We start from the raw sequence: 24,715 nt of genomic DNA on the forward strand, positions 1-24,715 counted from the left end.
TGTTTCCTTCACTGCTTGCTCAATATAAAGATTGAATAACATCGGGGAGAGGCTACAACCCTGTCTCACTCCCTTCCCAAGCACTGCTTCCCTTTCTTGCCCCTCAACTCTTATAACTGCCAGTTGGTTTCTATACAAATTGTAAATAGCCTTTCGCTCCCTATATTTTACCCCCGCCACCTTCAGAATTTGAAAGAGAATATTCCAGTCAAAATTGTCAAAAGCTTTCTCTAAGTCTACAAATGCTAGAAACGTAGGTTTGCCTTTCCTTAATCTAGCTTCTAAGATAGGTCGTACGGTCAGTATTGCCTCACGTGTTCCAATATTTCTACGGAATCCAAACTCATCTTCCCCTATGTCGGCTTCTACTAGTTTTTCCATTCGTCTGTAAAAAATTCGCGTTAGTATTTTGCAGCCGTGACTTAATAAACTGATAGTTCAGTAATTTTCACATCTGTCAACACCTGCTTTCTTTGGGATTGGAATTATTATATTCTTCTTGAAGTCTGAGGGTATTTCGCCTGTCTCATACATCTTGCTCACCAGGTGGTAGAGTTTTGTCAGGACTGGCTCTCCCAAGGCCGTCAGTAGTTCTAATGGAATGTTGTCTACTCCCGGGACCTTGTTTTGACTCTGGTCTCTCAGTGCTCTGTCAAACTCTTCACGCAGTATCATATCTCCCATTGCATCTTCTGCATCCTCTTTCATTTCCATAATATTCTCCTCAAGTACATCGCCCTTGTATAGACCCTCTATATACTCCTACCTCCTTTCTGCTTTCCCTTCTTTGCCTAGAACTGCGTTTCCATCTGAGCTCTTAATATTCATATACACAACAAGAAATTGGGGACATGTTTAATTGCTACTCTGAGATGAAGTGATTAGCACAGCAGAGGACGTTGTGTAGGCCGCGTCAAATCAGTCAGTACACTTGATGACCGCCAAATGATAAATTAAAAAATACATTGTCTAAGGCAACAATACTCGAAGTGTGCTCTGCGGAGCCCTGTGGCTCCGCAAGGCCTCTACGAGGACTCTGCCAAAATAGTATCAGCCTGAAGAACGACACACGTCAAGTGTTGTCACACGCTGAGGAAAACCATTTTAGTAAACATCATATCAGTATATAAGAAACTATCAGCCTCGATTGCGGTAGCTTTAATAACGTCCACTAGAGCTAACAGCCAACCACGCTGGCCGTCCTCACCAGATGCGTGAAATAAACCCAGATTGGCAAATATTTATGTTGCCGACCTACACAAATGATCGTCTGCAGACATTAAAAATAGGGGTGGGTGCTGCAGACCCAACCATATTAATCAAGAGTGTTAACAACATATGAACCAGGTATGGCCCAGAAATGGCTATCTATTGTTTATGCCAAGCAATTTAATTCTTAACGAACTGCTCTTGGTATGATACTTCAATCAGATAAAAAAAGTCTTATGTGATCACTTTACACCTGTTTTCATGCTCGACAAAAAACTAAAATCAACTAAGAACAATGGTAAGCAAATCACGAAGCCAAGTTTCATATAGTTCCCATAGTTTCTCGTTGTGTTGCTGCTATGCAAGGATGCTAATTTAGAACTCATACTTTAACTGCCAGCAATTTTATAAAAGTGTTTTATTGGGTAATACATCCAAACTCAAAATTTATTCAATAAAGACGAGTATTAAGAATACTGTGCAAAGAAAATAATGACACATGTAGAATACTACACTCACTTAGCAATACGTAAATGGCATTTGTCATTAATAATAAAAGTAAGACAGTTTCAGATGAATAGTGATTAATAAAACCACAAAGTGGGATTTAAATAAATTTCCATGTAAACTTTAACTCTTTCTCTATTGCGCGGAGTGAGATTATGCGGTCTTGTCCAAAGATTTCCGACAGTAATTTTGATCGCTTAAAATGATACTCTTCCATATATTTCACAGTCGAGAAATTTTCGCTGCTGCTACATGCCTTGGTGTATTTCAGCACCATCCATGTTAGTCGTCCATGCATACTTTTAACTCGCAATTTTGGGCTTTGAGACAGTGCTTAATGCTTGCCGCTGATATGGAAATAATGCATGAATAAATAAGATTCAGTCTGCAGCTCATCGGACAGTAAATAATTTAATCACTACAAGCTGAAGAGTATGAGTAAACGACTGCACAAGATGCTTATCATTGTTGGTGTCACAAGAATGCATCAATGTGTTTAGTTTATTCCAGAAATTACAAAATTAATTTACCAGTTTACTTAATTAAGTGGGTGAATGTAGGTTATATGATTTTTGAGTAATCCTAGAATTATTAAAATTTAAGTATTGCGAGGAGTAATGTTGTCATTAACAGTGTATAAAGTGGTTACTTGTGGAAATTTAAATACAGACGTATTGAAAGATTCGAATCACAGAAATGAGATGATAAAACTAGTCAATAGTTTTAGGTTTGTACAAACAGTAAACTTTCCAAATGAAATAAGTACTAAAAGTAAATGTGCAGTTGAGCAAATTTTTATAGGACTATGTGACTTCAGTTATAGTAGCAATATTAAAAATATGGGCTACAGTCAGGGTTGAATTAACCATGTCAGGGTCCCTAGGCAATATACATCTCCTTGTGTAACTTCCTAAAATACATTTTTTCTACCACAACGCTTGTTTTCTACTACGTCACGGAGGTCTGCCATCACTCTATTAACAAGTTGAAACAAATGAAATCAAAATATGCGAATTTTTTTTATTGAATATTTTGTAAAGTACAACATATTTAAATATTAATAATATAAAGGTTTTTTGGATACAAAATCGTTTAAAACATCTTTTTCCAATATATCACTTTCAGGCGCCATTGTCGCCAGTGAATTCAAACGGTTCTGACACACTGGTAAACGAAGACAGTTTTTGATTAGTTTTAATGTCTTAAAGTTATATTCACCTATGACGTTTGTACGCGTCAGACTTCTATATGTTTACAATTTACACGTTGATTGTACCTTATTACCAAAAATCTGTTTATGCGATTACTCGGCAGGTACAAATTTATCTTTTTCGACATCCTCTAATTGTAACTTAAGTACATGAACTGCACCATGTCGTCTATAAACTCAGGCTCAGTGTTCTCGGAATAATGTTCCCTAAACTTCGTACAAGCCTCTCTAATTTCATCGTTGGACTTCGTCGAGAAATCTGTTAGAAATACAAGCAAACAATTAATTTCCCCGTAAGCTCGTAGTTGCCGCAGCAATTCTGTGCACAGCATGTCTAATACGAGGAAATAAGTTTCAGTCTTTAACTTCTGTTTTTCTCTGTGCACAACGTTGAAACACGTATGTTGTGTGGCGGCGATGGCGAGGCATTGCAGAGTCTCTGACCAGAGAGCTATTCTGGTCAGAGATTCAGCAATGCCTCGCCATCGCCGCCACACAACATACGTGTTTCAACGTCTTTTGTAAATTCCCACCTTTTTGTAGTTTCTTCAATTTTAATCTACAGTTCATAACCAATAGATTGTGATCAGAGTCCACATCTGCCCCTGGAAATGTCTTACAATTTAAAACCAGGTTCCTGAATCTCTGTCTTACCATTATACAATCTATCTGAGACCTTCCAGTATCTCCAGGCTTCTTCCATATACACAGCCTTCTTGCATGATTCTTGAACCAAGTGTTAGCTATGATTAAGTTGTGCTCTGTGCAAAATTCTACCAGGCGGTTTCCTCTTTCATTCCTTATTCCCATTCCATATTCACCTACTACGTTTCCTTCTCTTCCTTTTCGTACTATCAAGTTCCAGTCACTATTAAGTTTTCGTCCCCCTTCACTATCTATTCATACATTTCATCAATCTTTTCGTCATTTGTGGAGCGAGTTGGCATATAAACTTGTACCACTGTGGTAGGCGTGGGCTTCGTATCTATCTTGGCCCCAATAATACACTCACTATGCTGTTTGTAGTAGCTTACTTGCATTCCTATTTTCCTATTCATTATTAAACGTACTCCTGCATTACCCCTATTTGATTTTGTATTTATAACCCTGTATTCACTTGACTAGAAGTCTTGTTCCTCCTGCCACCGAACTTCACTAATTCCTACTATGTCTAACATTAACCTATCCATTTCCCTTTTTAAATTTTCTAACCTACCTGCGCGGTTAAGGGATCTGACATTCCACGCTCCGATTGGTAGAATGCCAGTTTACTTTCTCCTGATAACAACGTCCTCCTGAGTAGTCCCCTCCCGGAGATCCGAATGGAGGACTATTTTACTTCCGGAATATTTTACTCAAGAGGACGCCATCATCATCATTTAACCCTACAGTAAAGCTGCATGCCCTCGTGAAAAATTACAGCTGTAGTTTCCCCTTGCTTTCAGCCGCCCGCAGTACCAGCACAGCAAGGTCGTTTTGGTTAGGGTTACAAGGCCAGATAAGTCAATCATCCAGACTGTTGCCCCTGCAGTTACTGAAAAGGCTGCTGCCCCTCTTCAGAAACCACACGTTTGTCTGGCCCCTCAACAGATACCCCTCCTTTGTGGTTGCACCTACGGTACGGCTATCTGTATCGCTGACGCACGCAAGCCTCTCCACCAACGGCAAGGCTCATGGTTCATAAATTAATTGAACCTAAATACTTACCTATCCTCAAAATTTTTATCATTACAGTATTTATTATTTTGCTGCCTTGCTTTTAGGAGACCGGAGACAAAATGAACAGCGGCACGGGATGAAATAGTAGCGATTTCTACAATATCTATACAAGAACAACTTAGGCTCTTCAGATTCCACTTCTATGGTATGAGACGGAATAAGTATGTAAAATAAAATCTCGTAATCAAACTTACGTGGTCTCATAAATGTAACTTCGGTTTATTACACTCGCCGTCTCACTGATGCTCTCGAAGCACATTCAGTATTTAGAAAAATGTAACATTCTTATCTAAATTCTTAAGTTTTGAAACGCAGAACCACAGTAAAATTTTTAAATTTAATTCATGGGCGCAAAACTCGCAAATCGCAATTACAGAAAAAAATGAAAATTGAAATTGTTTCGAAACTTTTGTTTACGATACAACTACGTAGATTTCGCTTCCAACATACTATTCTACACTACTGACTTAGTGCGAGCGTCCTATCATATTCCTGTTTCACCGGAAGACATACAGAAGACGGCTGCAATAATGCCCTTCGGTCTTTTGAGTTTGTGAGAATGTCTTTCGGATTGTGTAATGCGGTGCTGACATTTCAACGCTTTATGAATGAAATCACAAAAGATCTGGATTTATGTTATGTGTACAGAGACGACATTTCAGTGACGTCCGCGTCAGAAGCGGAATGTCTAGAACATTTAAACAGGATTTTTGATCGTTTACGTATGCAAGGCCTTTTTATTAACCCTGCAAAGTGTATCTTCGCGGCAACAGACATTCAGTTTTTGGGATATACAATCGATGCCCATGGGATCCGACCTCCTAAGGAAAAGGTGGAAGCCATAGTGAAATATTCCCGTCCTGCTACAATTAGGGAGCTACGTCGTTTTCTCGGCATCAGTAATTTCTATCATCGATATAACCCAATATTACACTAATAACAGCTCCAATGTTTGAACTTCTGAAGGGTGCTCCGAAGCCAAATAATAAAGTGCAATGGACAGACGAAACGCATACTGCTTTTCCATCTTTTCAATCTGTAGCCGGCCAGTGTGGCCGAGCGGTTCTAGGCGCTTCAGTCTGGAACCGCACGACCGCTACGGTCGTAGGTTCGAATCCTGCCTCGGGCATGGATGTGTGTGATGTCCTTAAGTTAGTTAGGTTTAAGTTCTAGGGGACTGATGGCCTCAGATGTTAAGTCCCATAGTGCTCAGAGCCATTTGAACCATTTTTTTTTTTTTTTTTCAATCTGTGAAAACAGCAATAGCAGAGGCTACACAGTTAGCTCATCCAGTACTACACGCTCAACTTGCATTCGTGGTAGATACATCAGCTCCCTCCATTGGCGCAGTACTTCAGCAACAAGTGGAGTGTAGTTGGCAGTCACGAGGGTTTTTCAGTCGTAAGTTGTCACCGTCACAGTAACGCTGGGCAACTTGCGCTCGAGAACTGTACGCCGCGTATGCCGCGATTAGGAAGTTCCGGCATCGTTAGAAGGCCGACACTTTACCATATACGCGGACCATAAACCACTGAGATATGCTTTCAATATGTAACCAGGGAAAGCACCACTGAGGTAACTTCGACATTTGGACTTTATTAGCCAGTTAACCACTCACATACTCTATGTGCAAGGAAAGTCAAATGCGCCAACAGATGCTCTTTTACGTGTTGAAGCTATATTCACTGCAACTTCTTACGAGGCCCTAGCGCAATCCCAGCAGCACGACGATGAGCTACGCTCGTTATTGGATAACCCAGTGGGATTTAAGTCACAACACATGACTGTACCAGAAACAAATAAACAAATGTCGTATTGTAGTGTGACGTGTCTGGCACAAAAGAGCGACCGTTCATACCCCACCAATTTCGATCACAAGCAATTGCGTCAATGCACAACCTGGGTCCTCCCGGGGTTCGGGACATAGCAAAATTACTGCGTTTTTCTGGCCAGGAACGCATGCAGACTGTAAGACATTTGTCAGAAACTGCATGGAGTGTCAGAAAAATAAGATCACTCGATATGTCAAGGCACCATTACGCACATTTCTGCCTCAAGTCAACGCTTTGAACATGTTCATCCAGAAACTGTGTGCTCCCTTCCACTATCAGAAGGTTACAGCTACTGCTTCACGGTCGTGTTTGGATTTTCAAGACGGCCTGAAGCTTTCCCTATGAAACGCATTACAGCCGAGACGGTAGCGAAAACGTTTCTCCGTCGATGGACCGCCAGGTACGCACTGCAACAGATCAGGGACACCAATTTGAGGGTTACCTGTTCAAAGCACTGATCAGTTTGTTGGGCACTAAGCGTATTCGTACTACTGCTTATCATCCGGCAGCGAATGGAATAATAGAAAGCCTGCATCGCCAACTGAAGTCAGCCCTTTGGTGTCACGCTACATAAAACTGGATGGAGGCGTTACCCATAGTGCTCCTTGGTCTCCGTGTATCATTTGAGAGCGACGTGAAGGCTACAGCAGCTGAATTAGTGTACGGACAAACACTGCGCCTACCAGGGAAGTTCATGCACAATGTGACGGACGATGCGGTTGAAGCGTCAGAGTTTGTCACCAAATTACGATCGCACACCCGACAACTTCCGCCAGTGACAGCTAGAGAGCAAAGTGAACGACATCTGTTCATATTCAAAGGCCTCTCCAGCTGCAACCATGTATTCATACGAAATGTCACGGCGCGCAAGCCACTGCAGCCGCCGTACGAAGGGCCGTATAAAGTGCTTGACAGAAACAGCGACACTTAGACATCAGAGGTGTGCCTCCCACCGTGTCCATTGAAAGACTTAAATCTGCCTTCTACGCTATATAAGATGCAGCGAAGACGGCCGGCACCGCGACCGTCAAAGACAAAGATACAGTACCTGACATTACTCATGTCCAATGGGATGCCGACAAGATGAGACAACCAACGGGCGCGGTAATGAAGCCAGTGACTCAGAGTGAGCTTCCCCCACGAAAAGCTGGTACCATCGAATTCAACAATAAAATACCTGGTTTTCCGAAAACATTGACAACACATACCGGACGTCATGTCCGGTTCAAACTCAGATACCCTTTACACTGGAGGGGGGAGTTATATAGACCATCACATCACGGTGCGCGGGGCCCCTAGCTGACGATGGGCCCCTGGGCAGTTTCCTGCACTGCCTAATGGATAATGCGGGCCTGGTTACAGTAAACATAGAGCTCAGCATCTGTCAGTTAACCTAACACACTGACAGAAAGTGCGAACCAAAAACTAACATAACTGAACGGATAGAGTTCAATGACGACAACGTCAGAGTATTTAATTTTATGCTATGAACCGAAGTGTGGAAGGATGTCTTCAGTAAAACTGTAGTACATAGCATGTTCAACAGTTCCCACAATGTGTATCTCCATTATTTTCGTATAGCATTATATGCTCAAGGAGGATTAAGACAGTTAAGAAAAAATGGTAACGTACAAAAGGCATTATAACTTTCTGTAGAAAGAAAAACTTTCTCCAATATTTCATAAACACAACAATCTTAAATTTATCGGTGTTATATGCCATGTTTTGAGCATTGTAACTGTATTGTAAATTTATGATATAACTTCTACCGTTTCAGTCACTTTTACTGATGTTTAAATAGTCCAACACAAAATCAGCAATAGATACTTCAATGTCTCTGGTTATTGGCTGGTTAAAAAAATTAGATGATAAATAAAGAAAAAACTATCTTTATAAATTTCTACTCTTTTCCATTTCCACAAGAATTTGGTACAATATCGTATCTTGACAATATGTTACGAAATCTGTTTCTGAAATTAGAGTTCTAGGAATATGGACACAGAGCAGATTAAAGTGGGATGATCATGTGAAAGCTCTTGAAATGAAGCTGCCAAGAGTTTACTACGCTCTTCGTTTGCTAAGCCAAAGTAACTGAAACAATAAAAATTATTTCATAAACACAACAATGCCACACCAGAACTTAGAAATTACGTGAAAAAATTTATACAGATATTCAACAAGATAATAAAATCAGCTGGAAGATGTAGTAAAGATAATTATATTTCAAGTGCGAAAAATAAGATAAAAGCTATCTGGAAGATCAGATCAGAAACCGGCACAGAGCGACCATAAGCAAAAACATGTCTCTGAAAATAGAAAATAACAAACTGTCAGATCCAAAAGAGGTAGCTGTAAGTTTCATGAGTATTTTAGTAACATAGCAAATCAGTTAATGCAAAATCAGTATGAAAGCAGAACTATGTGTCTACCGAATTATTTAAATGTTATTCATAAGTCTATGTTCCCTCAAGAAGGCACACAGAGATGAAGCTAATTACAAGGTTGCTGAGAAACAAATATTAGTGTGGGCTGGATGTTGCGCAATATTATGTTTCTAAAAAGTCCTCTGATTATGTAAGTAAAACATTAATGTATATGGTAAATATATCCCTATTAACTCCTCTCTTCAAAACAGGGAACAGTTAAAATGTAAAAACTATCGTCCAGTATCCCAACTCATGTTTTCTCCAAAATATTTTAATGTACTTCCTATATCATACGTCAAAAGTCCTTTCTAAAAACTCATTTCTATCACCAAATCAGCGTGAATTTAGCAAATCCCAGTCTGCGTTTAAATCACAGATCAGTCCAAAAAGACGTCAGGCGGATCCAAAATCACTGGATGAGACATTACTCAGAAGACAAACAGTAAATGGTGATATTAAAGCATGACGACGGAAAAGAAAATATCATTAGAACAACAACTCATCTTTACAATAAACCATCAATTATCTAGTTATCTATGGGCTGCCATAAAACTCTGTTTTAGGGCCTGTATTGTTCCTCCTTTACACTGATTACGTAAATAGCTTCATTAAAGTAAAAAAAATCTTTTCAGGTGACATCAGCATTTTAATAATAGTTGCAGACAAAATCAGCAATTGATACCTCTACTTCGATGTCTATGGATACTAGCTGGATAAAAAAAAAGATAACAAATAAAGAAGAAACTACCTTTATGAATTTCTGCGCTTTTCCACTTCTACAAGAATTTCATACAGTATGGTATCTTGACAAAATTGATTGACATCAATTTCTGAAACTAAAGTTGAGGAATAAGGCCACAAAACGATTTAAAATAGGACTGTCATGTGAAAGCTCTCGAAATAAAGCTTCCAGAAGTCCTATGCTCTTTGTGTGTAACGTCAAATTGCAAGCAGATCAACAGTGGCTCAGACATATTATGCGTACTTCCATTTATTACTTGACTATGGGCTAATCTACAGAAACACAGCCCCCAGCAAAAGAATGTTTTGGGTGCATACAAAAGCAGTCAGACTATCTGCAGCTTGACATGTCCTATATCCTTGTAAAAAGAGATCTACGCATGAATAAAGCTACTACTACTACTACTACTACTACTACTACTAAAGAAACTGGAAACATGTAGATCACACTTCATTCGGAGGAAAATAATGAGCCTGCCAAGTCTTTATATATATGAGTGTATCCGCTCCGAAAATGAATATATTTTGAAAAAGAACTGGGCACCTGTGGTAAAATAAAATTCCATAGCCACAACAAAGGAAACCTCAGTAATATCCACGTGTCTCAGTCTAGAACAGTTTTCTATCAGCAAGGCGTTTCACAATAACAGTTAAATTATTTAACAGCCAACTAGTGGTTTAAAACAGCAGCGATATAAAAATCCACAAAACGTTTGTCTTATAATGTTCAAGAATTCTTTTGCTGAGTAAAAGAATTATTCAATTACTGAACGTAGCTTTTGTGAGCTAAATCGGTAACTATGGATAATTCCCGCCATTTAAATTGGGCTGTTTGTAATTTACGAACTGAAAGTGGTGTTTGTTCTCTCTCCGTCTCTTTCTTTATCTCTTTCTCAGTTCTGACTTATCCCATATCCGATATACGTTTCAAGTGCGCTGAATGGACGATTAAATGACGATAATTATGATAATGACGATGATCTTTCGATTCCTAATCATTATTACTGAAACAACCAATAACGATTCCTGTCAGATTGATTTAGATCTGAGTTCTACTCAGCACGACCGTCTAGTGTAGTTCTGGGGTCCAGTACTTACTAGGACCTGACCACGAAAGATTTGCTTTTAGGTTGAAAGTGCAATTACCTTTTCGATGCAGTTCCCTTTCAGGTCAATGCATTTCCTCCAACTATTTTTTAAATTAGTAGATTACTCCGTGAAGTGCAATTTTAAAAAGTCTGTAAAAACTTCCGATTAATTTCGCTATAACTTCTTCGTTAGATTCAAAATGCTTTCCATCCACAAATTTCCTTAGGTATTGGAACAGGTGGTGATCGCGAGGTGCGAAAACTGGTGAATAAAATGAATCATCCAAAATCTTGATTTTCACTTCCCTCAGTATTGTGACTGACAAGACAATTTTTGTTGTCTTGATATGTTATCTGCAATATAGGCCACTTCTCATGCATCGTTTCACATAGTTATTTATGTAGTATTCACTTGTCATTGTTTTAACATCTGCATGGCATCAATAAGAAGAATCCCTTTCACACTGCAGAAAACCTGATCACGAATAACCATTCGGGCAGATGACACCGATTCATATCTTTTTTACAGGACTACTGATTTCCACCAATTTAGTCGTGTTTGCGCACCGGTTTTTCTCACGCCATTTTATTCAGTCATCGAATTGTTCCAACTGAACAGGAAATATGGGAGTTTGAAACAGAAGCATCAGACTTCTGTTTTCGTCAGAAGTATTTGTTACATCTGGTACAGAAATCTTGAGATACTGTCGTATTTGCATGCGCTTCATGGGGATTTTGAATAGAGAATAAAAAATTAATGACATTTACTAATATCTTATGAATACATGGGAATAAAACTATTTTTGTGCTAAGTAGTATATAAATAATTTTGCTTTCTGAGAGGATGAAACCGTTAGATGTGTAGGGAAAAAGCTTGAAGATCATAACCGAATTTAAAGCAAATGATTTAGCTGTTATGGGGAAAGCAGGAATAATGAACTGAGAACAATGAAGCACGTACTTTTTTCTGTGGAAGCATAAAAACATTATTAGCTGTGGCCGATTGCATTAAAATGAAATATTCAGGTGACTGCGAAAATTAATCAGGTTCAGACAAAAATTGTCATCTTTAGACAGTAAAAAGTATTTTTTGCAATACATGTATGATTTTCGTATCGATATAAAAACTGTAAATTTGTTCTCATCCTGAGTGTTGGATTAAGCACCGCAGTTGGTTGGTTGGTTGATTTGGGGTATAAAGGGACCAAACTACAGGGTCATCAGTCACTTCTTCCTGACGCAAGCAAGGCTCAAAGTACAAGAACACCAAAAGTACGTTTGAGAAAGTAAAAGGAGGAAAAGGAATGGGGAACCACACCTAAAAAGAAAACGAATGGAACGAACAAAAAAAGGGGAAAACATACACCACAAGGAAAAGTAGAAGAAGGTTTTAAAACCATAGAGCAGATGGTCTAGGCTGGCTGATCACAATAATAAGAGGATGAGCCAGCCACTCTGCAACACATTAAAACGTCCACCCCAAAAAGTCAAGTCGAAATGAACACATCTAGAGAAAAGACTACCAAAGGCAAAGAAAGTGCGACATAGTTAAAATGGAAGGAGGGTAGCGGCCTCTGAGAGAAGGCTAAATGCTCACCCTCAGATGGTACGATAAAAACCCCGCTCATGAATAAAACGTAAAACTAAATCTGCTGTTGGGGCATTGTCGCCCAACATTGAAGGTAGGATGCTGGGGAGGATAAAAGTCCGCCGCAGTGCGGCTAAAAGTGGTCAGTCCAGCAAGATGTGGACGACAGTCATATGTGAGCCACAGTGACACCAAGGTGGGTCCTCGCGACAGAGGAGGTAGCCATGTTTTAGCCATGTATGGCCAATGCGGACCCGGCAGAGAACCACGGAGTCCCTGTGGAGGGTCGCATGGAGATCTTCCACACATTCGTAGTCTCCTTAATGGCACGCAGTTTGTTGTGCACACCACACTGAGATTATGCCATTCCTTCTCCCAAAGCTCAAAAACCTTACGGCGTAATAATGATCGCAGGTCAGTTACAGGGATGCCGATCTCCAGAAGCGGTTTCCGTGTAGCCTTACAGTATATTGATAACTTTTACTTATGGACCGTCTGACAGCAACTGAATAAAACACAATTTTAGTTCCATACGCGTTTCGCCTTTATTTTCTGCAAGGCATCATCAGTGGCAGGTTGCGTGGACAGTTTCTTACATATTACACTCCTGTTGCATTTTTGGTGTTGTTGTTCTTGTTATGAACGCCAATTTGCGTTTTTTTCCACATTCCACAGCACTATGCATTAAAACAAGCGTTCAGTGCATAGTGCTGTGGAATGTGGAAAAAACCGCAAATTGGCGTTCATAACAAGAACAACAACACAAAAAATGCAACAGGAGTGTAATATGTAAGAAACTGTCCACGCAACCTGCAACTGATGATGCCTTGCAGAAAATAGAGGCGAAACGCGTATGGCACTAAAATTGTGTTTCATTCAGTTGCTGTCAGACGGTCCATAAGTAAAAGTTATCAATATACCGTAGTATTACACGCAACTGAGGAAGACAGGACTACAAAAGTTGAAGATGTCCGTGTAGCCTGTTTGGCTAGCGAGTTGGCAAGTTCATTTCCTGGGATTCCAACGGGCCTGGGGTCCATACAGACATCACAGAACGACTGGAGCCTTCCAGGGCATAGATGGACTCCCGGATGGTCGCTACCAAAGGATGGCGGGAGTAGCACTGGTCAATAGCTTGTAGACTGCTCAAGAAGTCAGTACAGAGAAAAAATAGCTCACCAGGGCATGAGCAGATGTGCTCAAGAGCACGAGAAATAGCCACCAGCTCTGCAGTGAAAACACTGCAGCCATCTGGCAAGGAGTGCTGTTCAATATGTCTTCCATGAACAAACGTGAAGCCGACATGACCATCAGCCATCGAGCCGTCGGTGTGGTCCTCTCAAGAATCGAGAGGAAGTGACAGCGGAGAGCCCTGCGGTTAACTGAGTCCTGCCATGTGAAAGGTCCAGTCGAAGCTTCAGCCTTGGTGTACACCATGGAGGTGTACGTGAATGAACATCGAGTATAGGAGGTAAAGGTAAGGACTCCACTTGACAGAAGAGATCGGATGAAAACTGCAATCGTAAGTCCTGACCTGGGCCTCTCATGTGGGAGATGAACCGCTGTGGATGGGAAAAGAAGGTAATTCGGGTGCTCAGGAGAAGTACGAATGTACGCAGCGTAACTGGTGAGCAACTGTGGACGCCTAACCTTCAATGGAGGGACTCTGGCCCCCACCAGGACGCTGGACTCGTCCTAAAAGCTCCCGTTCCCAGTCGAACGCCACAATGATGAACTGGGTCGAGTAAATGCAACCTGAGGGCGTTGCCGAACCATAAATCAGACTCCCATAGTCAAGGCGAGATTGAACAAGGGCTCTGAAGAGCTGCAGCAGCGTAGAGCGATCTCCACTCCAGTTGATGTTGCTCAGACAGCAAAGGACATTGAGGTGCTGCCAGCACTTTCACTTCAGTTGACGAAGATGATGTAGCCACGTCAATCGGGCATCGAAAACCAGTCGTAAGAATCGATATGTCTCCACTACAGGGAGTGGATCGTCATTAAGGTAAAGTTCTGGTTCCAGATCAATGGTATGACGCTGACAGAAGTGCATGACACACGACTTCTCGGCTGAGAACTCTAAGCCTTGGTCTAGAGCCTATGACTGCGCCTTGTGGATGTCTCCCTGTAGGCGCTGCTCAGCAACACCAGTACTGGAGGAGCAATACGAAATGCAGAAGTGGTCTGCGTACAGAGAAGGTGAAACGGACAGCCCTACAGCTGCTGCTAGACCATTAATGTCCACTAAAAATATACACTCACTACAGAGCCCTGCGGGACACCATTCTCCTGGATATGGGGGGAGGAGGGGAGGGAACAATGGGAGGCACCAACTTGGACGCGGAAAGTACGGAGCGATAGGAAATTTTGGATAAAAACAGGGAGCGGGCCCCGGAAACTCCTCTCACACAATGTGGCAAGGATATGATGTCGCCAGCTCGTGTCGTAAGCTTTTCGTAAATCAAAAAAAATATGGCAACCAGGTGTTAGCGTCTGGAAAAGGCTGTTCGGATGGCAGACTCGAGGGAAACTAGATTATCAGTGGTAGAGCGACCCTGGCGGAAACCGTCCTGGCATGGAGCCAGTAGGCCACGTGACTCCGGCACCCAACACAACCGCCGACTTACTGTACGTTCTAACAGCTTACAAAGAACGTTGGTGAGGCTGATGGACCGATAGCTATCCACGTCAAGCGGGTATTTGTCGGGTTTGAGCACTGGAATGACGGTGCTCTCCTGCCATTGCGATGGAAAGACGCCGTCGCACTATATCTGGTTGAAAATGGCGAGGAGATGTCGCCTGTAGTCGGACGAGAGATGTTTGATCATCTGACTGAGGATCCAATCTGGCCTAGGAGCTGTGTGGGGGCAATGCACAAGGACGTTGAGGAGCTCCCATTCCGTAAATGGAGCATTATAGGGTTCACTGTGACGTTCAGAGAACGAGAGAGCTTTCCTTTCCATCCGCAGTTTGAGGATGCGAAATGCTGGGGCATAATTCTCTGAAGCAGAGGCTCAAGCATAGTGCTCAGCAAAGTGCTCGGCAATTACGTTTGCGCTGGTAGTTAACAAGCCTTTGATGTTAATGCCAGAGACACCTGTTGGGGCCTAGTACCCAGGAACACGTCTGATCTTCGTCCAGACTTGGGAAGGTGGCGTATGGCACCCAATGATCGAGCCGTACCTCTCCTAACAGTCCTGTTTCCGTCTTTTTATCAGCTGGCGAACGCGGGCACGGAGCCGTTTAAAAGCTATTAGGTGCTCTAGGGAAGGGTGCCGCTTATGTCGCTGTAGAACTTGCCGACGGTGGCAATGGTGATAGCAGAGGTGAAAACTTCCCAGTCTACCTTGTTTAAAGCCCATCTTGGTAGACATCCAGGGGGAATGGCACTGGGGGAGTGGCAGGAAGATGGAAAAGTGGTCACTACTACATAAGTCATTGTGGGTTCTCCAGTGGACAGATGGGAGAAGTCCTGGGCTGCAGAGGGATAAATCAATTGCCGAGTAAGTGAGATGAGCCGCACTGAAATGTGTGTGTGTGTGGGGGGGGGGGGGGGGGGGAGGGGGGCTGTATTTAAGAGGCAGAGGTTGAGTTGAGACAGGAAAGTTTCGACATCTCTACCTCAGCCAGTAAGCACAGTGCCACCCCACAAGGGGTTAAGGGCGTTTAAATCTCCCAAAAGTAGGAAAGGTTTAGGGAGTTGATGAATCAGTGCAGCCAATATGTTCAGGGGTACTGCACCATATGGAGGAAGATATACGTTGCAGACAGTTATTTCCTGCGCCGTCCTTATCTCGACAGCCACAGCTTCAAGAGGGGTTTGAAGGGGCACAGTTTCACTGCATACTGACTTCAGGACATAGATACAAAGTCCACCTGACACTCTATTGTAGTCGCTACAGTTCTTGTATAATCCCCTATAGCCGTAGAGGGTAGGGGTCTGCATTGCTGGGAACCAGGTTTCCTGGAGGGCATTGCAGAAAGCAGGTGTAAAGCTTAACAGTTGCTGCAACTCGGCCAGGTGGTGGAAAAAACCGCAGCAATTCCACTGAAGGATGACTTTATCGTGAGGCTGGGAAGGCATGAAGCACGAAAGGAGGCAAGTTACACCTCAGTCACCTCCTGCCACCGATTGAGTATTTGTATCCATTCCTATTGTGGATGAGGCATCAGTGAGATCCAGGTCCACAGGGGACGACGAGATCTCCACCTCATCGGCAGGTGCAGAATTGGTAGTGGGTGGTGGTGTTGGGACCACCAGAGGGTCCTTTTCTTAGCAAACTTCTTTGTTTGCTTGCCCTCTCGCTTCTCTTTAGGGGCTTGCTGGGAGGACTTGTCAAAAAATGGTTCAAATGGCTCTGAGCACTATGGGACTTAACATCTATGGTCATCAGTCCCCTACAACTTAGAACTACTTAAACCTAACTAACCTAAGGACAGCACACAACACCCAGCCATCACGAGGCAGAGAAAATCCCTGACCCCGCCGGGAATCGAACCCGGGAACCCGGGCGTGGGAAACGAGAACGCTACCGCACGACCACGAGATGCGGGCATGGACTTGTCCAAAGTAGTTTCTGGCTCTGAGCATTATGGGGCTTAAGATCTGAGGTCATCAGTCCCCTAGAACTTAGAACTACTTAAACCTAACTAACCTAAGGACATCACACACATCCATGCCCAAGGCAGGATTAGAACCTGCGACTGTAGCAGTCGTGCGGTTCCGGACTGAAGCGCCTAGAACCTCTCGCCCACCGCGGCCGGCTCCCCAGCTGGGGGGGTTGCTCCCAAAGTGGGTACTTTGGGACTAATGGAATGAGATTTTTTCCCCCTGCCATTAAGAGCCCACTGTTTGTCACAGATAGTGTGGTACGATTGGTACTTGTGATGGCGATGGTAATGTAGCTGCAGCATATGTGGACGTCAACTGAAAGAGGTGTAATCGTTCAAATTTACGTTTAGCCTCTTGGTAAGTGAACCAGTCCAAGGTCTTGTAATCCATGATTTTCCGCTCCTTTTCGACTACTGTGCAGTCTGACGAGCAGGGGGAGTGCTGCTCTCCACAGCCGATACAAGTGGGAGGAGGCACACATGGAGTATCTGGATGTAGTGGACGTCCGCAGTCTTGACATGTAGTGCTGGAAGTGCAGCAGGGAAGACATGTGCCCGAATTTCCAGCACATAAAGCACCACATAGAGGGAGGGACGTACGGTTTACAGGCACAGTGATAAACCATCACCTTGACCTTTTCAGGCAATGAAACCACCCTCAAAGGCCAAGATGAAGGCACTGTTAGCAATGCTGTTTCTTTGGGTCCCCTGTAAATGCGCCGGATGAAATGAACACCCTGCTGTTCTAGATTGGCGTGGAGCTCGTCGTCAGACTGCGAGAGGAGGTCGCGATAGAAAAGAATCCCCTGGACCATGTTGAGACTTTTAGGGGGAGTGACTGAAAGAGGAATATCACCTAGCCGTTCACAAGCGAGTAACGCCCGGGATTGGACTTGCGGATGCTGTCTGAATCGAGACTGCATTGCTTCTCATCTTGGATAGCGCTGTCATTTCCCCAAACTTATGCTCAAGATGTTCAGTAAAAAATTGAGGCTTCATAGGTAGAAAGAGGCGAATATGGCTCTCTTCTGTCTGTAGCCCTACTGTAGCGAGGGAGGGAAACGATTTAGGGTCATATCTGTCAGCATTGTACTCGATTTTGCCCTTCTTAGACACTGCTGGCGCCATACGGTCACCAGTAAGAGATGACTTAGTCTGCTTCATTGCGGGTCATCCACCCTAGTGCCACCTACTCTGACCAGGGGCTCTCCCCAAGGGTGCCACCCAGCCACAGCAAAGGCCACCTGGCATGATGGCTGTTGCCGGGAGTCCTGATGACCCAGAAGACAGGCATCTACTCCTTGGCATCAGCAGTGCGATCCCTGTGTTGTCAGGGAGCTACCACCAAATGGGTACATGACGGCCCCACCACAACGGACTGGCTACTGTGCTGGATATTGGGCACAGAGTAATCCAATATTGTCATGGGCGCGAAAGAGGACAGGAGACGACGCAAGAAGATGACATACCCCAGAAAGTGTCCTCACCCAAATAGTTGCGGGTGGAGATGCAAAGTCATGACAAGAGGTTTAGGAGATCGAACCTAAGCGCGCTATGGATAACTCATGCACCACATAAGGCGTCCTTCCCCATATCGCCCGCATTTCTGTAGAACTTGGGAAGTGGCAGGTCAAACCATAAAATGGGACCTGAACTTGCAGGGCCGAAAAGTGTGAGACTCTTTTTAGTCGCCTCTTAGGACAGGCAGGGATACCTTGGGCATATTCTAACCCCCGGACCTGCAGGAGGGGTGGGGGAATCCAGTTGAAAATGCTACGCTGTTACTTCTTCCGATCTTTCAGGCGCCTGTAAGAACAGAAAAAAAGCTGGTAGTCTGCTTGCCCACTCGCTATTTTGTCCAGCGCAGCTGTACGCAGCTACTGGTGCACACAGAGACCGTTGGCTGGCCAAAGTCATTGTGCAGCAGTTCCACTACGAAGAGAAGGTCACACGCATTCCTGAGATCTGCAATTTCACTCGCAGATTTTAAAAAATTGGTCATTAAAAAATTAATTTTTACAGTACGTATATCGTTCTATCTCAGCTCCATAGTGAAGTGCCCATTATCTCGTTAATGATCTTACTTATTGTGATTTTCGCGTTTAAGGAAGGCAATGCACCAAATTCGAGCAGCTTGCTATGAAATATTGAGGTCGCTGATTTTTGTGTGTGGTGCATATTTCGCCATAAGCAGATGCAAATGAAATTTTGCTAAGATACTGAAATTTCTTTAGACTTGGGAAGATGTCTCTACGTGTCTCCAATCTGGAGAATATGGATTTTATGTAGTGCGTTCATTTCCGGTCAAACGCGTGTGAGAATAAAATATTTAAAACAGATCCCGTATCTTCTAAACCGTTCCAAATATCGAAACAAGGTTTTGGCAAATGCTAGCATGCGAAGTGGAGAGTACTTTGCCATGTTGTTGGCATACAGAACTACCTTATCTATGTCGTTATAGCCGAAGTTTTAGTTTTAATTTACTATTTTCAATCCAGTTCTGTAATTTTTAAGGAGCCATCAATAGCTAGTGAAAAGAGAGTTTGGTGAAATTTCTTCTCTTATGTTACTGTAAACCGATACAATGAGATTGTCGCCTATTGCTTGTTTAACAAGATTTTGTCTCAACAGCTGCTGTAAGATGAGTTTGCGCAAGTAAACTAGTTTTGGCAAAAGAATCGAAATTAAACCGGTCAACAAGACAAATGTAATCGTTATTCATAACTAATGATGCTCCTTCAAATAAAAAAAAGGTTGACAATTCAGACAAAAAAAATGGTTCAAATGGCTCTGAGCACAATGGGACTTAACTTCTGAGGTCATCAGTCCCCTAGAACTTAGGACTACTTAAACCTAACTAACCTAAGGACATCACACACATCCAAGCCCGAGGCAGGATACGAACCTGCGACCGTAGCGGTCGCGCGGTTCCAGACTGCAGCGCCTAGAACCGCTTGGCCACTCCGGCCGGCAATTCAGACAAAAATAAATTGTCTATTGCGTTACAGTTTTGGCAGAAGCCTGTGACCCATTGTATTTTTAATACAGGATGACTGGAATGGAAACTTACTAAAGGATTACCTTCCTGTTCTTCACCCGAGAAATATGAAAACCGTGCACAAGTACACCATGTGATCCAAAGTATCTGGACACCTGGCTGAAAATGACTTACAAGTTCGTGGTGCCCTCCATCGGTAACGCAGGAATTCAATATGGTGCTGGATCACCCTTAGCCTTGATGACAGCTTCCACTCTCGCAGGCATACGTTCAATAAGGTGCTGGAAGGTTTCTTGGGGAATGGCAGTCCATTCTTCATGGTGTGCTGCACTGAGGAGATGTCGGTCGGTGAGACCTGACACGAAGTCGGCGTTCCAAAACATCCCAAAGGTGTACTATAGGATTGAGGTCAGGACTCTGCAGGCCAGTCCATTACAGGGATGTTATTGTCGTGTAACCACTTCATCAAAGGCCGTGCACTATGAATAGGTGCTCGATCGTGTTGAAAGATGCAATCGGCATCCCCAAATTGCTCTTCAACAGTGGGAAGCAAGAAGGTGCTTAAAATATCAATGTAGGCCTGTGCTGTGACAGTGCCAGGCAAAACGACAAAGGCTGCAAGCCCCTCCATGAAAAACTTGACCACACCATAACACCACCGCCTCCGAATTTTACTGTTGGCACTACACATGCTGGCAGATGACTTTCCTGGGCATTCGCCATACCCACACCCTCCCATCGGATCGCGACATTCTTTACCGTGATTCGTCACCCCACACAACGTTTTTCCACTGTTCAGCCGTCCAATGTTTATGCTTCTTACACCAAGCGAGGCGTTGTTTGGCATTTACCGGCATGATATGTAGCTTATGAGGAGCCGCTCGACCATGAAATCCAAGTTTTCTCACCTCCTGCGTAGGTGTCATAGTACTTGCAGTGGATCCTGATGCAGTTTGGAATTCCTGTGTGATCGTCTGGATAGGTCTGCCTATTTCACATTACGACCCTCTTCAACTGTCGGCAGTCTGTCAGTCAACAGACGAGGTCAGCCTGTACGCTTTTGTGCTTTACGTGTCCCTTTACGTTTCCGCTTCACTATCACATCGGAAACATTGGATCTAGGGATGTTTAGGACTGTGGAAATCTCGCGTACAGACGTATGACACAAGTGACACCCAATCACCAAACCGCGTTCCAAGTCCTTGAGTTCCGCAGAGCGCCCCATTCTGCTCTATCACAATGTCTAATGACTACTGAGGTCGCTGATGTGGAGTACCTGGCAGTAGGTGGCAGCGCAGTGCACCTAATATGAAAAATGTATGTTTTTGGGGATGTCCGGATACTTTTCAACACTTAGTGTAGCTCGCTTAGTTTCCGCACCCCCTTGTCCTGTGGCAGTACAATGAAGGATGTGTAGTGCCAACAGTGAACTATGAAGCGGGTGGTATTACGGTATGGGGGTGTTTCTCGTGTTTACAGAGTGTTCCCGTTGTTACTCTTAAAAAAACGCTAAACAAGGAGGGACGTGAACACATTTTATAGCATTGTATACTGCGTATAACAGAGAAACAGTTTGGAAACTATCACTGTTAGTGTGAGTCCTGATATGAGTCTAATGGAACACCTTTGGGATGAGGTAGGACGTTTATTTCGCTCCAGACCTCAGCATCCAACTTCACCACCTTGTCTGGTTTCGACACTTGAGGAAGACTGGGCTGCCATTCTTCCACTGACATTCAGGCACGTCATGGAAAGTGTCCCCAGCAGAGTTCCAGCCTTCCCAAAGACAATGGGTGGAAATACTCCATATTAATGTCTAGTAATAGGTGTCCAGACACTTTTGACCAGATAGTGTATGTCACATGGGGTGTGGCACGGGCAATGTTGGGTTGGGTCCCAGATCCGCGAGGTCTTCAAGGCGGTCATAGAGAACAACTCGGGTCTGGGCCTCGACAGTGTCTAAGAAAGCAGGGTGAAGATACAACACGTCTTATGCCTTAAGGCGAGTAGACTAGTAAAAGCAGCAGGTAAAAAGATGAAGAAGGCAGGCTGGCCTAGAGTAGTGAGGTGTACCTGCGGGTGTCCCGGCGCGGCGAAGTCGCAGGCCGGGTTGGTGGGCAGCGGCAGCGCGAGTAGGCCAGGTCGCTGCGCCACGCCGGCCAGACAGAGCACGCGAGCGGGCAGAGGGCACGGGCACGAGCAGACTGCGTCCTCGCAGCTGGCCGCGTGCAGGGACTGGAAGTAGCAGCGCAGCGACAGCGTGGCGGCCGCCAGCAGCGACGTCGCGTCCGCACCCTGTGGCAGCTGCACGCGCCGAGACCACGCCACCACCTGCCGGCACACCACTCACTCTCACGCCCCTCCTCTGAGCTCGACGCACGCTTAACAGAATAGAACAGGTTGCAAGGGAACGCCAAAACACTGCATAATGTACTCAAAATGGTGGCATTCAACCAGGCCGGTAGTGGATCAGCATAGGACGGGACGAGAAACGACAATGTCAAAGATTTTCGCAAAGAAAATTTGGACATTGAAGTTAATGGGGTCACAATAGGGTCGTCTATGTTAGCGCAAAAAAATAGCTTATTCTTGCCGTACTCATACCGGGTGGTTACAATTAAACTGAGAGTGTTCTGAGTGCTGCAGTGAGTTGTACACATCGCGGGATGCTGAAGCACCTCAGGTATGTTCATTAATCGGTGCGCTCGCAGAGTATCCTAAAAATAATAATAGTTCACTTTCTGCCAGCAGGTGAAAATATGGCGCTTTAGGCAGTCTGAATGTGAAATGTTAACTTCTGTGACGTCAGTATGCTCTTTGTCACTTGGTTGGTTCAAATGGCTATGAGCACTATGGGACTTAACTTCTGAGGTCATCAGTCCCCTAGAACTAGAACTGCTTAAACCTAACTAACCTAAGAACATCTAACACATCCATGCCCGATGCAGGATTCTAACCTGCGACCGTAGCGGTCGCGCGGGTCCAGACTGAAGCGCCTAGAGCCTCTCGGCCACTCTGGCCGGCTTGTCACTTGGTGGCACTTGTTGATTTCTTTTCTGAAGCGACGGTGTAAAGGCTTAAGAAGGTTAAAGTATTCCATGCGAAATGCGAGGGTTTTTCGGAAGAAAGACTTTGTACAGATGGTAAAGTTGTTTCATTAGAACAGCAGCAATAGCAGCGCTGCATTGCAAGGATATCACCAATAGAAACAGCTGTGAAGAAGCCCTGTGTCAATAAATGGGCTAGATAATATGATCAAGGAACTTGAAGAAACGGGTGAATTACGTAGCTGGTGCAGCAGGGAGATGGAGGCAGCCCGTTCCCACGGCAGTTGTTGAGATTGTTCTACCTATAACCGACTGTGTAGCACATGCCTCAAGTTCTGCAGGCAGTGCTCAAGCTGTGTCACAGGAATTGTCTCTGCCCTGGTCAACAGTTCAAAAGATTTCGCGGCGTATTTTACACTGGTGTTCCTACGAGACTGAGAACGTGCACCAGATGAAGTCCCAAGATAGGCTACAACGCCGAGACTTTTCCCTTCGCTTTTTGGCATGCCTAGAAGTGGATGGCATGTAGCCCAGTAATGTCATTCCGAAGGACGAGGCATATTTTACTCTTTATATGTGCAGTGAATGCACAGCACTGTCCCAAACGGGATTGTATTCCGCCACATGCTGTGCAGGAACATCCACGGCACTCAGCTTATGCGACTATGTGGGGCAATTTTTATTCGAGGAGATGACAACTCGTGGGCCTGTTGGATGTACAGTGACTTCTGCACGTTACAAGGACCTTCTTGTGCAACCCGTCATTCCGGCTTTACAAGAACGTAACTCTGTCCACACCACTATTTTCATGCAAGATTCAGAGATACCACACGTCGCTTCCCAGGTGAACGATTTCCTTCGGTAAAAGCCTTCGGTAAAAACTGCATCATCTCTAGATTTCAAATTGATTCCGTATTTATGGATTTCCGGAAGGCTTTTCACACTGTACGTCACAAGCTGCTTGTAGTGAAATTGCGTTCTTATGGAATATCATCTCAGTTATATGACTGGATTCGTAATTTCCTGTCAGAGAGGTCACAGTTCGTAGTAATTCACAGAAAGACATCGAGTAAAACAGAAGTCATTTCTGGCGTTCCCCATGGTAGTGTTATAGGCCCTTTGCGTCCCTTATCTATGTAAACGATATGAGAGACCATCTGAGCAGCCGTCTTAGGTTCTTTGCACATGACGTTGTCGTTTATCGACTACTTAAGTCATCAGAAGATCAAAACAAATTGCAAAACGATTTAGAAAAAAAAAAACATCTGTGTGGTGCGAAAAATGGCAATTGTCTCTAAATAACTAAAAGTGTGAGCTCATCAACATGAGTACTAAAAGGAACCTTTTAAACTTCCGTTACACGATAAAGCAGTCAAATCTAAAGGCCGTAAATTCAATGAAATACTTAGAACTACAATTACGAACAAGTTAAAGTGGAAGAAACACATAGAAAATGTTGTGGGCAAGGCAAACCAAAGACTGCGTTTTATTGGTAGGACACTTAGATAGTGTAACAGATCTACTCTTGCTCGTCCTCTTTTAGAATACTGCTGCGCGGTGTGGGATCCCTGATGGCTCTAAGCAATATGGGACTTAACATCTGAGGTCATCAGTCCCCTAGACTTAGAACTACTTAAACCTAACTAACCTAAGGACATCACACACATCCATGCCCGAGGCAGGATTCGAACCTGCGACCGTAGCAGCAGAGCGGTTCCAGACTGTATCGCCTAGAACCG

The 24,715-nt window shown here is 43.8% G+C and overlaps 1 protein-coding gene across 1 annotated transcript in view; it reads right to left on the reverse strand.

The window, feature by feature from the left end:
• LOC126457418 (uncharacterized) overlaps window positions 1–24,715 on the reverse strand; it is a 151,217-nt gene that overhangs the window by 33,811 nt on the left and 92,691 nt on the right. The window contains exon 7 of the mRNA XM_050093687.1: window positions 22,003–22,260. Coding sequence (XP_049949644.1) covers window positions 22,003–22,260 — 258 coding nt within the window. The remainder of the gene's footprint in view (window positions 1–22,002; window positions 22,261–24,715) is intronic.

The sequence above is a fragment of the Schistocerca serialis genome, chromosome 2 (genome assembly GCF_023864345.2).
Source record: "Schistocerca serialis cubense isolate TAMUIC-IGC-003099 chromosome 2, iqSchSeri2.2, whole genome shotgun sequence".
Taxonomy (NCBI): domain Eukaryota; kingdom Metazoa; phylum Arthropoda; class Insecta; order Orthoptera; family Acrididae; genus Schistocerca; species Schistocerca serialis.